This window comes from Carassius carassius, chromosome 21 (assembly GCF_963082965.1).
Source record: "Carassius carassius chromosome 21, fCarCar2.1, whole genome shotgun sequence".
Taxonomy (NCBI): domain Eukaryota; kingdom Metazoa; phylum Chordata; class Actinopteri; order Cypriniformes; family Cyprinidae; genus Carassius; species Carassius carassius.
In genome coordinates, this window is record NC_081775.1 from 8184909 (window position 1) to 8200827 (window position 15919).

Sequence of the window (15919 nt, forward strand, 5' to 3'; positions counted from 1 at the left end):
TAATTCACTTATCTCTGGCAAATAAAGCCATTCTGTGAAGGACACAGTGTGTTTATATTGACTAACATTTAGATCAGTAAAACAAATTACACCTCTCACACAGAGCAACGAAATGTGTAAATTATTGTACATATCAGTTTGAAATAGGATACATTCTACTAATAATCAATGACAGAATGTGCTTATATAGTCATGATGCCGTATAATAACTATTACATATAATCATTACATCTGATTTTAAATGTACACGTTATACACATATTGCTAGTTCTGTACCTTCCTTTAAAGAAATAGTTAACAATAATATACTCATGTTCACAATGTTCCAAATTGGTATAACTCTCTTTCCTTTGTAAAACACAAAAGATTGGTCTTTAATTACAACAAATAGCAACCAAAGCTTTCAAACTTCAAAAAGAATGACAAAATAACATAAAAGTATTCCATATGAGTCATGTGCTACATTTCATGTTTTTTGAATCCATACTATGTTCATTAGAGATTGAATCATTACTTTGAGCCAGATGTTTACAATGAATGAGTTACAGTGAATCAGATCAAAATAGCTGTATGATTGATCCATTTGCAAATCAAACTGATCTGTATCATTTTACTGATTCATACCAAGTAATTAAAAGCTCACTGCAGCTCATTCCATGTCAAGGCATAGTCATATGTACTAGTTTTATGATAATTTTTGGTGCTTTTGTGTTTCACAGCAGAAAGAAAGTCACAGGATTGGAACAACATGAGTGATGATGACAGAATGTTTATTTTTAGGCAAACGATTCATTTAATAGAGAAAAAAACCAAAGAAGTCAAATCATTTTCCTCTTTTTTTTTTCTTTTTTCTTTCTTTTTTTTCCCTTTTTTTTTTACCAAGTCACATATATGGAAAAAGACTATGACAAGAAAAGGCCTCCTTCACTCAGTATTTCATTATAAAGTCTCTCAGAGAGAACTTTGCTCTAATTGGCAAAAATGGCTTTCTGTGCCATTGAGAACTCACCATATAATGGCCACAAAACCAGCATGTTTAATTGGCCAAAGTCATTTTAGCAGTGGATAAAACCTAACGCAATTTGCAATGATATTTATCATGACATGGTTCTCCTCTGCAGAGCCCAGCTATAGTAAGCCTTTCCTTATTATATTTCAGTCCATTTTTGTGTTTAAAGAAGACAAGTGGACATCTTTTAGCAATGAGAACTTGGAATGTCACAGATTTTCTCTGTTCAAACCTTAAATTCAGTCACTAATCTTGCACAGACTGTCTGGCCGTGCTCTCAAGCCACATCTGGACGCTTGAAGTGTAGGTACTGTAGATACATAGCCTTATAGTACATCCGGCACATTTAAATGGTCTCTTTCTGTTCCAAACTGTGTTTCTTGTGTGGTTGATAGGTGCTAGCAGAGCCATTGCTCAGGATAGACCCCTTCGTAATGCCTGTACTGACAGTGGACAAAGGAAAACTCTCATAACTCTCGGGTGGCCCCCAGCAGCGGCACCTGGAAAGCAACGATTTCAGCTCCTTCTGGAAGTTATTGTTTAGGAACCCATAGATCACTGGGTTCACACAGGTCGATGCCATGGCGGTGAGGTGACAAGCCGAGAAAATGGCGTCATGCTGACAGACGGGAATTGCTTCGTGGTTCCAGTCAAAAATCGTGTTGAAAACATTCAGGGGCAGCCAACAGAGGGCGAACGCGGCTACAATCGAGGCTAGCATGGCGTTGACTCGCTTTGAGCCTTTGGTCTTCTTCTGCCGCCCACCTCGAGCCCTTTCGACCATGTCTTTACGGCGACTCAGACGCAAAAATATGCGAAAATAACAGAGGAGAATGAGCGCCAATGGTAAGCAGTATTGGCACAGCAGCAGCGTTGTGGTATAAGTGAGTCGATTCCCCTCAGATGGCCATTGTTCAATGCATATGAAGTGTTCACTAAAGGGGTTGAAGGGAAGGCTGAGGTTGTGGAAGGGTGAGTTTGTGAGGATGTTGAACGAAAGGAATGGAAGGGAGATAAAACATGCTATGATCCAGATAACTGCGACAGCCAGGTAGGAGTGTCTGACGACTGGTTTCCAACCGGTGGGATGGATGATGAGCTGGTGCCTTTCCAAGGCAATGAGAACCATGGAGAAAATTGAAACTGTTACAGACATACACTGAACGAACGGCGTCACCTTACACAAAGCCTCACCCAAAATCCATCGATCCATAAGCGTGTAGATAATGGTGACCGGTAAACACACCAAGCAAACAAGGATATCAGAGCATGAGAGATTGACAATGAAGATGTTGGTCACATTGCGCATCTCCTTTTGTCGTGTAATGACCAAAACCAGGCAAGTGTTGCCCACCAGGCCCACTGCTAACATCGTGCTGTATGCTACGATGAGGAAAGTGGTGCTGCTGAGGGAGGTTGGACAGGCAGGATCCTCCAATAACCAAGAGCCAGAGCTGTTGTTCAGATGAGACCGCTCCATTGCCATCAGTTGCTGTAGTATCTCTTGAAATGAACGATGATCGCTCTGTCTGGCTTAGTCTCTTGGGAGGCGAGGAAATGAAGAGGAATTGTCCAGCGCAAGGCTGCTCCTTCCCAACACCAGTTTTCTTTTAGTGCACAAGTTGTCTCATCTTATTTTTTTGCATAGCGCAGAACTTTTGATCTGAGAGACCTGAGGACAAAACAATAAAAAATAGCACTCAAGATTAGAGGAAAAAAACAAAGCTGCAAAAACTTACAACAATATTATCTTCCTGACACTTATACAGTCATATAAAAAATAGGAAGCTTTTTGTTAGAAACCAGAACAAAATATAGACCTCTTCAAGTGATCTACATTAAAAGTAAAGCAAAGCTTATCTCTTTGTTCACAAAAATACCCTTATTAGAAAAACAGGACAGTGACAGACTGAAGCGCTTTGTTCTGTTCTTTGATATTTCTTTTGGTCTGCTCTTTTGACTTTCGTTATTTCATTACTTGAACACCTTCTTTTCATTTACCTGTTTATATTCACCACATCCAACACCAAAGCAGTGAATTATGAAACATTCTCTGGTAAACCTCTTTTTTGGACTTTCTAACACCCCCAAAAAAGGCAAATACATCACAGGCAACAAATGCACCATACATTTTAACTCTAATTGCAGCTTGCGTCATGAATGTTTAATGCCCCAGCAGTGATGTAGCCTGATGAGTGTATATTTATAAGAAAAACATCAACATTGTAATAGCAGACAGTGTATCTCTAACAGAGGAATTCCATTCAGACAACACAGTGCAAATAACAACATGATCATACTCGAACGAAAGTGCTTGTGCTAATGCTTGACTTGACAAATGACGTAACCTGCCCACTTATAGCTGCCGCTGTTGCTTTAGAGTTTGGTTGGTGTTATGTGTTTTTAGAAATAATTTATGATAAGACAAAAGCTACAGCTCTCAAGGGAAATGTTAAAGTGGAAGTGTAATTGTGTTAACTGTCGACATGTTACAGCATGAAATAAGATGGCATGATGTCTTTTAATTTTAATTTTTCCACCCCACTATTAAGGCAACAGCACAAAAATGAGCATAGCATCCATAAATATAGTCAATCTAGAAGACCTATAGTCATTATATATCATTAATATCTCAGTAAATCTTAGTAAATCATTGATCCATTCGTCCATCTATCCACTGAAAAAATACATACTTTGGGCCAATTTTAAAAATATAAATTCTTATTTGTATGTATGTATTTGTTTTTCTCGTGTTTTGTTTAAAATGTTCATTTTAGTCAAAAATATTAATTTCCCAAAGAAGATGGATAATATGTATACAGAACATAGAAATAATTAAATGATGATAATAATAACTGGTATTGTACAAAATATCTTAACCCAGTAATTGACACAGAACTGGAACAGACTAACATGATGTTATACAATGCTGTTATGAAACTGTTATGGAACTGCAGTCTAAGTGGCTAAAACTCAGGGCTGCTGGTACCTTGAAGGTTTCTGGTTTGAGCCCCAGAGCACCAAAGGCACAGACACATATAAAAGGCATATATATATATATATATATATATATATATATATATATATATATATATATATATATATATATATATATATATATATATATATATATCCAACACTGGGAAGCTTATAGTTGTCTGTAAAACAATTTGAGCAGAGAACCTGATAATTAAAGCAGCACTTACTCGCCCTCCTTCTCTCCATCTGTCTGTGATTTTCTGCATCCACTGACACTTCCTGATTTCTTAAAGCACTCTGGCTTTGCAGTAATAGCTACTGAGCCTGCATGTAAGCACACTGGCAGGTGATGAATAGCCCAGTAAGGTTTAACAATGGGAGAGAATCTAATTATGAGCAGAATCCTGCTGCTTTAAACCCATTTAATTTCCTCAAACCCATGTGAGATTACAGCTCAAATACATTTAGCTACATATAAGAATAAATCCTTTCGCTTTGGCCTCCACCCGTCTCTCTTTTGGCTAAGACAATAATGAGCAAATTATAGTAATATAGTTATATAATTATCGCAAATGTCTCCCAATCCTCCTCCGAATCTACTATACACTGCATGGGCTGCTTAAAAAAGGGTCGCACTTGTTAACAGTCTTTACAACTTGAAATTACAAATCAGACACCTTACTGGAGAAAGTGTGTTAAAAACATGCCTGATTGAAGCGAATGAGCCTCCCAAGACTTAGACAGGAGAGGAAAAAGGCATTCAAACAGCCAAATGACATTTAACAGTAGACGCCAAATCAAATTATTGCATAAAGCCTGAGAGATTACATAATCACAATGACAATAATGGCTGTGATTGCTATTAATGAATAATTCCTTAGATTATGTGCAGTGTCTTTTTTTTATCCACGAGTAAGAGTGCAATATTCCTCTTTCTGAATAGAAATGATACAAAGTCATTTTACAGTGTGCTTATTCTTAATCACAATATTAACTATCTAATTATTTTGTTTTACATTATATGTAACGAAATAAAACAGAACCTAAAAATGGTAAAGTGAAACATTTCAATCCAAGATGGCAGCCGAGCCACACCTATGTGTGGATCTCCGTGTTTGAGATCTCAAGATTTTACTTTTTTTCTATGATGTTTTATGTCTTTTAAACTCAAATGAGTATACTCTCGAGAAACAGGACATTCTCTTCCATACTGGGATCATTTTAATGGTGGATAAGGCTGAATTTTGAACTTAAAACCTGGACATTGACCACCTGATAGCCCTGCTTGCTAGCTACCACCTGGATGCCCTGCTAGCAGCCAGCTACAGGTAGTCCTGCTTTTTAACCTGCTGCAGCTAGCCCTGCAGCTAGTCACTACCTGCATGATATATTGCTAGCTTGCTGCTGGAATTACTGCTGCTAGCCTGCTGTCAGGCTACAAAGTCATTTTACAGTGTGCTTATTCTTAATCACAATATTAACTATCTAATTATTTTGTTTTACATTATATGTAACGAAATAAAACAGAACCTAAAAATGGTAAAGTGAAACAAAAATCCAAGATGGCAGCCGAGCCACACCTATGTGTGGATCTCCGTGTTTGAGATCTCAAGATTTTACTTTTTTTCTATGATGTTTTATGTCTTTTAAACTCAAATGAGTATACTCTCGAGAAACAGGACATTCTCTTCCATACTGGGATCATTTTAATGGTGGATAAGGCTGAATTTTGAACTTAAAACCTGGACATTGACCACCTGATAGCCCTGCTTGCTAGCTACCACCTGGATGCCCTGCTAGCAGCCAGCTACAGGTAGTCCTGCTTTTTAACCTGCTGCAGCTAGCCCTGCAGCTAGTCACTACCTGCATGATATATTGCTAGCTTGCTGCTGGAATTACTGCTGCTAGCCTGCTGTCAGTAGTCCTGCTTGCTAGCCGCCTGTTGGAGGCCCTGTTGCTACCCTGCTACTGGCCTGCTGTTGGTAGCCTTGCTTCATAGCCTGCTGCTGGTAGCCTTGCTTCATAGCCTGCTGCTGGTGGTTTTGCCTGCTTGCCATCACCTGGATGTTATGTTGCTAGCCTGTTGCTTGCTAGCTACTACCTGGATGCCCTGCTGCTAGCTGCCCTTGCTATCTTCTACCTGGATGCCTTGCTGCTAGCTGCCATTGCTAGCTACCACCTGGATGCACTGCTGCTAGCTTCACTTGCTAGCCACCTTCTGGATACCCTGCTGCTACCTGGAAGCCTCCCTGTTAGCCTCCATTCCATAGCCCTGACTTTTTGACTCCAAGCTACTGTTCACCCCTGTTAAGGCTGTATTCAACTAAACCTGGTAACTTGACATCATGCATTTGTTTATACTATTCATACTTTTACAGTCCAGCCCTATACTAGATGAATTTAATATGCCCAAAATGAGAAGTAGTATACTGATACAGTTAAATTATGGTCATTTCTCAATTTCATCTACAAGCCATTATGAGATGTACCGCCAGAAAATCAAACTGTGTAACAAAACAAATTGTTCACAAATTAATAACACCCTGTATCTCCAGAACTTAATGTTGTTAAATGATCATTTTACTGTCTCAGATTTCTCTTTTTCTCAGTTCATAGAGGTCAGTGGTAATGATAAATATTACCCAGCTAAACAAAAACTACGTTGTTTGATTATGCTTTTATTGATGTTATCTGGTAATGTTCAGCCCAATCCTGGTCCTGTTCTTGGTCTTCTTAATACTTTGCAATGCTTAGCCACTCCTTCTGATTTCAAAAGCAGACATGGCCTTGGTTTTATACATTTAAACGTTAGAAGTCTAGTCCCTAAAATGGATATGATTAAGATATGGGCTAATACAACCAATGCTGATATCATTGTTATCTCTGAAACCTGGCTTAAAAAATCTGTATCTGATGAACTTATTTCTATTGAAGGTTTAAAAAGTTTATAGAACTGATCGGGTTGGCAAAGGAGGTGGGGTTGCCATATATGTGAAATCCAAGTTTATAAGCTCGGTAACCCTGTCATTAACTAAAGCTAAACAATTTGAAATTCTGACTGTGAAAGTGAATATTTCAAAAGACGCTGATATTATAGTAGTTGGGTGCTATAGACCTCCATCTGCTTCAAAGGATGCTTTCCAATCTATATCTGAAATATTACATGAAATTAATGACTCTGAATTTATTCTTATGGGTGATATGAATTGGGACTGGCTGTCTGGGAACTCTGATTGTTTTAAAGACTTATGTAATGACTTAAATTTAGTGCAACTTATTAATGAACCGACAAGAATAAATCCCAAAGCAGAAATAAAATCTACTCTCCTAGATCTAATCGTAACAAACTCAGTTCATAAATACACCTCTACTGCCGTATTTTGCAATGACGTCAGTGACCATTGTGCAGTCGCTTGTGTAAGAAATACAAAAATCCCAAAGGTAAAACCACGCATACTCCTAAAAAGACATTTGAAAAGTTTTGAACAACAGGCTTTTCTGCATGATCTGTATCATAGTGAACTCAACAGGGTGTCTTTGTTTTCGGATGCTGAAATGGCATGGGATTTTTTTTCATTCAAATTTTATTTCCATTGTAAATAAATATGTACCAATCAAAAAGTTTAGGATCAGTGGTAAGGACAATCATTGGTTTTCAGACAGCCTATCAGAGCTAATATGTTTAAGAAATAAAATGTGGGCACAAGCCAGATTTTCCGACTCTTCTGCTGATTGGACTGCATTTAGAACTGTAAGAAACAAGTGTACTTTGATGATTAGAAAGTCCAAATCTGAGTTTTATTTGCAGTCAACCACAGAAAACTTAAACAATCCTTTAAAGTTTTGGAAATCAATTAAATCTTTGTCGGGTGCACGTGTGACCTCAAACCTTCCAGAACAGATTCTTATTGGGTCAGATGAAGTAAAAGACAAAGCAGTCATACTCAATCAGTTTAATAAACACTTTATTCAGGCTGGATTCATATTTAATCAAACCGCAAATAAATCTGTCCCATGTCCTGCCGTGTCAGCATCTGAAAATGAAAATCGGGAATTGTTTAATTTTAAACCGATTTCAGTTTCAGAAGTTCAAAAAGCCCTCAGAGATATTGATCACAAAAAGTCAGCAGGTACAGATAATCTGGATCCCTTTCTGTTAAAAGTGGCAGCTGATATTATTGCTGAGCCCATAGCGCATATTTTTAATTTGAGTCTTCTTTCTAACTCCATTCCTAAAAGCTGGAAAGCAGCCTATGTTCTCCCTTTACATAAAGGTGGAGACCCATCAGAATTGAATAATTACCGTCCAATATCAAAACTTTCTGTTTTGTCAAAGATCTTGGAATCATTTGTTAATGTACAGTTAAAACAGTATTTTACTGACAAAAATATTTTAAATAATTTTCAGTCAGGGTTCAGAAGTGGCCATAGCACTATCACTGCTGCTACATTAGTGATAAATGATATTATCGGGGCCTTAGATAAGAAGCAACATTCTGCTGCATTATTTGTTGATCTGTCTAAGGCATTTGATTCAGTTGATCATGGATTGTTATTGACCAAACTACGTTCAGTTGGTTTAAGTGAGAAGGCTGTTGCATGGTTCCAGAATTATTTGGTAGATCGTACTCAATGTGTTTATGCTGAAGGATGTAAATCTGATTTTCTTGAAATAACTAAAGGTGTCCCTCAAGGATCAATCTTAGGACCCATTTTGTTTTCAATTTTTATAAATGATTTGGATAGAGATATTCAAGCCAAATTACATTTATATGCTGATGATACAGTGGTTTACACCCAGGCTTCCACCATTTCAGTAGCAGTGCAGGAACTTCAGACTGCATTTCAGACACTGCAATACACATTATTGAGTTTAAAACTGGTTTTAAATACACAGAAAACAAAGTTTATGGTCTTCTCTAAAGCTAGAGCACAGCTACTCGACAATTGTAGCCTTTTTTCATTAGATGGGAACTCAATTGAGAGAGTGTCTTCATACAAGTACTTGGGGATATGGATAGATGATAAGCTTTCCTTCAATGAACATATTACTGCTTTAGTTAAGAAACTTAAAGTTAAGCTCGGCTTCTATTACAGAAATAAATCTTGCTTTACTTTTAGTGCTAAGAAGAAACTTGTGGAAGCTACTTTTCTGCCTGTAATTGATTATGGAGATATATTGTACATGCATGCTGCATTTTCCATCCTGCGTCATGTTGATTCAGTTTACCATGCATCACTTCGATTTATAACAAATACAAAGTCCCTTACCCATCACTGCATTCTTTATGATTTAGTTGGTTGGACATCACTTAAAATTCGTAGACAACAGCACTGGTATATCTTTATTTATAAAGCTATACTTGGCAAATTTCCACTGTACCTCTGTAACCTCCTCTCTGTTTGCTCTGGTACCTATCAGCTACGCTCCTCAAAGTGGTTGCTTTTTAAGGTGCCACGAGTTAAAACCGAATTGGGAAAAACTGCTTTTTCTTATTTAGCACCTTGGGGGTGGAATAATCTACAAAAAGAGCTAAAGTTAGAAACCCTTATGTCCATAAATGAATTTAAAACTACTGTAAAGAGTGTTGTGATGGAGACATGTTCTTGTTTTTCTTGAGAGTCTCATTGTGTTTTTATATTTTTATTTTTAACATTTTGTACTTCTTCTTTGTACGTGAAAATGTAATTTGGTGTTTATGTATGCATTTTGTGTGCTTTGGCTGCTACCTTGGCCAGGTCTCTCTTGTAAAAGAGATTCTGAATCTCAATGGGACCTCCTGGTTAAATAAAGGTATAAAAAAAAAAAAAAAAAAAAAATTCCCTTTCTTTGTGTTTTCAGCCTTCGGATCCCTTGTAACAAAACATAAGTACACTTCAGCATTTAAAAAGAGTTCTTATAATGGAAATAATATACTTTAAAATAAGATGCTTTAGTGCAAACTGCATGTATTTGTTCAGATACTTGATTACATGTTATTTACAATTAAAGTGTATTGTAGTTTACTTTTTTTGTAAAATTCAATTAGCTGAACTTTAGACAGATTTTTTTTCTCCCTAATTAAAATCAAATTTTACTTTGGGTCAAATGTATTGCTGTATGTACGGACAAGCATTTATGATCAACTAAAACACAAGTGTGTGTGTTTGTGTGCGTGTGTGTATGTAAGTATGTATATATATATATATATATATATATATATATATATATATATATACATACATATATGTCATTTCTTTTGCGACGTCATGTTTTTAAACATAACTGTAATTACCCATTTGAAATGATCAAGTTTTAATTCAGTACATTTAAAATGTATAATCTTTAAATGCGTAAAATTGAGTAACACTCTTCAGTTCGAATTATAATCAAGAATTTCACATGTGCTTTAGTATGTTAGTCACCTCAGTATGTCAAATATGATTTCATATGATTTCAATGCACTTTAACACATTTAATTAGATATTATTACAAAGCAAACTTTTAAAAATTATACTTAAGTGTTTTAAGAAACATAGTCATGAAAGTGTCTGTCTTTGCATACTTTTAAGGTTTCAAGTGACTCCAGTTGTAGACTACATTCCATACAATGAAACCTCTTTTCTTTTTTTCAATGAGGTTTAACAAGCTAACAGCTTAGTCTAATATCTTAGGATAGCTTGTTTATTAAAAACTTTATTGACTAGGTAGAACAATGCACTACATTTCCTTGGCATTGAGAAACTTTTTCCCCAGAAAAACACGAAGCAACATAACACAAATTCTGATAGTTATTCAAAAGTGAAAATGGTATCTTTGTACTTAAAAACAAGACAGCGGAGGATGAACGGTCTTTCATCCATCATTGTTAATTAGTAAATATAATGGACCTCAGCCATGTTTTAGCATTGCAACGGTCAGATGAGCACCGTGACGTTTCTTCAAAAATTCATCTTTTGGGTTCTACACGAAAATAACGTAACATAGGTTTGGAAAAACACAAGGGTGAATAAATGATGCGAATTTCATGATTTCTTTTAAGAAAAACACCATCATCCTCTTTATGGAGACATTCATCTAAATAGAAATAACTAGCTGCAGTTTAATTAATATAGATCCCAGAGGGTTATTGAAGTTAACATACAAGTGACAGTAAATCAATCACAGAGTCTCAGCCCAGATGTACCTCACATACGGCAGATAAGCGGTAATAAAGTTCATTATTGCCCCCTCAGTCCCGCATCTCTAACCAGTCCTCTCTAAAGGACACTGATTGTTTTCAATTAGGACACTATACTCTGCCAATGAATCTCCTCCTGGGTGAGAGTGTGTTGCAATTAAGCTGAGATGCTCCGTTCAATATCTGAGACAAAGAGCACACTGGTTACACACAAAGGTTAAAATCTCAACAACATCTTCCCCACAGAGCTCTCAATTCAGTCGATCAGTCTGTGGCACTGCTCAGGTGTGATGAGAGCCCAGGTTGCTCTGATAGTGGCCTTCAGCTCTTCTGCATTGTTGGGTCTGACATATCGCATCTTCCTCGTCACAATACCCCAGTTTGCTGGCCAGTTAAGAACAGGGATACCATAGTCCTTAAACCAGGTACTGGTAGCTTTGGCACTGTGTGCAGGTGCCAAGTCCAATATTCAAATTTTCTGAGATACTGAGTTTGGGATTTTCCTTAGTTGTCAGTTATAAACATCAAAATTAAAAGAAATAAATATTTGAAATATATCAGTCTGTGTGTAATGAATGAATATAATATACAAGTTTCACTTTTTGAATGGAATTAGTGAAATAAATCAACTTTTTTGTATACATAACTGGAAAAAAGCAAGCTGTTCTGTTTAAAAACAGAAGTGCACCATGAAGCTCAGTGCAAGTCAATTACAGTTTCTAAAAAAATATTAAGCAACACAACTGTTGAAAATATTGATGATAATAATAAATGTTTCTTGAGCAGCAAAGCAACATATTAGAATGATTTCTGAAGGATCATGTGACACTGAAAATTCAGCTTTCCAACACACAAATAAATTACATAATAACATATATTGAAATAGAAAAGAGTTCATTTAAATTGCAACCGTTTATTACAATATTAATGTTTTACTGTATTTTTGATCAAATGCATGAAGCCTTGATGAGCTTCAACATTTCTGAAAAAGTTGGCAGATATCTTCGCTCATACCGTGCCACTGAAATAAATGGGAATGCCAGTGGATCTCTCCAGGTATTATAGAGCTGATTGTTAGAAACTAGCTGCAATGCTCCAAAAAGCTTCCTTAAGATGAATTTCCAACAGGGCTCTGAGCTCATTTGGACTTTGCTGGAGCAGTAGCTGAGACCAGCTGAAACTGCAGGTCCCTGTTGACCACAGACTTCTGTTTTGCCAGAAGTGCAGGTATGAATTTTTAAAAGGTGCTTTGTGAGTTCATGGCTATGAAAGCAAAATGAAGTAATGCTGATACTCAATGTACTTGTAATTTACAACAAGCAATGGCTTTTTTTTCCTGTAATGTGATAGTATACTGTAGTACCTAGTCTGTGTTTGGAGAGAAAAGTGACATTGCGTATTATTTCAGCATTGGAAAACATGCCACAGCATGCAGGTTTGCAATCGCTCTGTGACACTTGAGCTTCAGAAACCTCTGTATTAGCATGCAAAACGCAAAGAATGCCTATATTTATAACAGAGCTCGCCACGGGCGAACACACCCTGTGATGGTGGGGGGGTTTCAAGATGAGCTTTTGCTTTGATAGCTGTCAGATGTGGCACATCCAACAGTGCTACAGTCAAAAGAAAGCATCCCATAAACATGCATGTTTTATTAAAGTTAATGAACAGTGTCATGGTGTGATGTGTGGACAGACATTCATTAGCGGTTTCATAATCTAAAGGGGAAAAATCATTATTTGCATTCAAATACAGCACGTTTTAAACATCTGTGCCTGCTGAGAATTTATTGAGAAGAAGAACAGCATGAGCTCGACTAAACGGTGGGGTTCAAAAATCTGACACTGCTTTAAACATCTGGGCCCGTATTCATAAAGAATCTTAATGCAAAATGTAGCTCCTAGTGACAAAATTCTACGAAAATTCGTAGAAATGTGGGCGTTTACTCTTAAAATTAAAGAAAAAATCCTAGTAAAGAAAACAGTAATTCAGAAAGCATCTTAACCCTTAAAAGAGGTCTTAAGGTCAAACTTGTTAGGAGCACTGATGAGGACTTTTAAGAGGCTTAAGAATTTCTTTAGCAGAGGAGAAAATGGCAGAAAGACGAAGAGGCAGAAGAAATGTGTTGCAGACAATGGATGACAGTGAGTTAATAAGACGCTATAGATTAGATCGTGCAGGGATCATGTTTGTGACTGATCTCATTAGAGACGTGCTAACATCTCTGACACAGCGCAGAAATGCCATAGCGCTAGAAATGAAAGTAATCACTACATTACGATATTTGGCAACTTGGAAAATGCAACAATGCAATAGTGATGATTTGGGTCTGTCACAACCTTCTGTAAGCAGAGTGATCACACAAACAATTACAGCACTTTCAGAACATCCTATTGTGTCGCAGTTCATTTCATTTCCATGTTTGATACATTAAAACCTAATTCTAATTTGATACACTGCATCAAATTAGAAGACAATAAAGGTTATATAAGAGACACATCTCAAAATCTTACTTCAGTTCTTTTTCTTAAAGGCACTTGATCTCCCAAAGGAACTTCTTCCGAAAAGTTCATGCTGTATTCCCTCTTCTCAGATCTTACTTCACCGCTAAAACACGAGAAACAAACTAGTTTTAGATCAGAGAGGCAGCCATCAACTGAATGTGTCAAAGATGAAAGGTGGCTCCTGCTGCACCTGCACTCCATCTCACTTTCAGACTTCTACACGTTTTAACAGAGAGTAGTAGGAAGAAGGCTAATAGACCTTATTTTGATGCCAAAACCATATGCGACTGCCTCTTCACACAACCAATCCTTATCTTGCCAATCTTCAAGCACTGAAAATCAACCATCAAGTCAAATTGAAATCTATCACGTCAAGTCTGATGAATTGTTAATAAAAGCAGTAATAAAAAAAAACTAAGAATCTGTAGAAATGAGCAAATTATAGAAAATGTTGAATGTCAAACCATGCCGAAGTTGATCTAATCTGCATTCAAAACATCACAGGACATATATAGCTTACATTTGTTCTTTTTTTTTTTGCACTATTTATAACTGCATGCCTCTTATCTAACAGGTATCTTTATTTTTCATGTCTTCGGCGGGTGATAATGAGTCGAGTTGAGTGTGAAAAAGCAGCACTTGCCCATTTCTCCAGCGAGTGTGAAGACAGTGCATGAGAATCAAAGCTTCTGATGCATCAGTGTTTGTGTCTGTCTTTGATACCTTGGGTTGTTAGGGATTTATGAAGTTAGAAACAGCTCTAAAGGGAAATACAGCCCAATTATAATGAGGACAGTCAACCGGTTATGAATATCTAGCACTCATAATATTCACATGGTGGAAATGACTCTGAGTATTCACTCGTTGAGGTGTTTTTATTTTTTTTATTTTTTCAGAATAGCGCACTTGTGTTAAGATAGAGCCATTAGCTTGAGATGAAATGATATTTACATCTTTCCATCGTAATAAACGTGAAAGCATGAATAACGGCTATGAGACTGTAGCAAATCCTGGCCAACAGAGATTCAGGTTTTCTTTGCTGCTTTGAATGAGAATAAGGTGATACAGTAATTAAGCAAATCAAATTCATTTATTCAGCATACTTTGTTTATATGACTAATACGCATATCTGAACTACGAAGAACAAGCATGCACAAATAAATGTTTATTAAATGTACCTTCATCTGTTTCGGAAAACACATATACACACTCTATAAGAGTTAGAACGGAAATTTAGGAGAATAGAATAAAAGAGAACAACAAAAGAACAGGACAACAGCATAACATACTAGAATTTAACAATATATAAAATAACAAAATAAACCAACACAGTAGAATAGAATAGAATAGAATAGAATAGATTAGAATAGAATAGAATAGAATAGAATAGAATAGAATAGAATAGGTCATCAAAATAGCAGGACAGCCTTATAACATAACTTAATTAATCAATAAAGAATAGAACAGAATGAACCAATAAAGAATAATAGAATAGAATAGAATAGAATAGAATAGAATAGAATAGAATAGAATACGGCAGCGAATATTTTAACCATCAGATCACTGACAGGAGTGAACGGTGAACAAATGATCCGATCGGAACATCATCCGAGTCTCTAACGTCATATACGACTTAGAAAAAAAGTATGCAACACCTTTCAGCCTCTGCATCCAGGAATGAGCGAGGCAGAATTCATAATGCCAGAATAAAGACCATTTTACCATGAAACGAAGACGCTAAATGTTTCGGTAAGTTCCCTCCATTAACACGCATTTGTGAAACTCTGCTCAGGCGCACCTTACCGTGTGTGACAGGCGCAAATCCCGTCTCCGTGACCGTGGCTCTCAGATGCACTGTTCTCCTCGGTGCAGGAGTAACTGGTGGTTCGAGAAGCTGAGGTTTATCAACCAAACACGAGGCGCAAGAAGGAGGTGTCTCCAGATCTCCCGCGCTCGAGAGGCTCGTTCGCACATGGACGCGGTCTGTCTGTTGACATCGACTTCACTTCCAGAGACCGATATAACCTACTATACATAATAATAATCATTGAAAAATTGACCCAATTATATTTCCATTAAAATCGTCTTTTCATAATTGAAACCTGAAACTGAAACCACACTGAAACTGCTTGTTTTAGGACGAATTTTGAAAAAAAATTATAATAATATAATATATATATAAAATTTTTGTTATGAAGTGGCATCCATGCTTTCATGTTAATTATGCATTTTCAGCTATTATAAGAGATGATAAAAACTCCTTACAG

The 15919-nt window shown here is 36.7% G+C and overlaps 1 protein-coding gene across 1 annotated transcript; it reads right to left on the reverse strand.

The window, feature by feature from the left end:
* Positions 1–846: 846 nt before the first annotated feature.
* Positions 847–15667, reverse strand: npy8br (neuropeptide Y receptor Y8b). Its single transcript, XM_059503166.1, has 2 exons — positions 15456–15667; positions 847–2681 (listed from the first exon to the last, which is right to left on the reverse strand). The coding sequence occupies exon 2, from the start codon at positions 2493–2495 to the stop codon at positions 1356–1358; it is 1140 nt and encodes a 379-aa protein (XP_059359149.1). The 5' UTR covers positions 2496–2681; positions 15456–15667; the 3' UTR covers positions 847–1355.
* Positions 15668–15919: the final 252 nt, after the last annotated feature.

Bases quoted from the DNA above. Each gene is read 5' to 3' on its own strand.
- npy8br (XM_059503166.1), bottom strand. From the start codon at position 2,495: ATGGCAATGGAGCGGTCTCATCTGAACAACAGCTCTGGCTCTTGGTTA.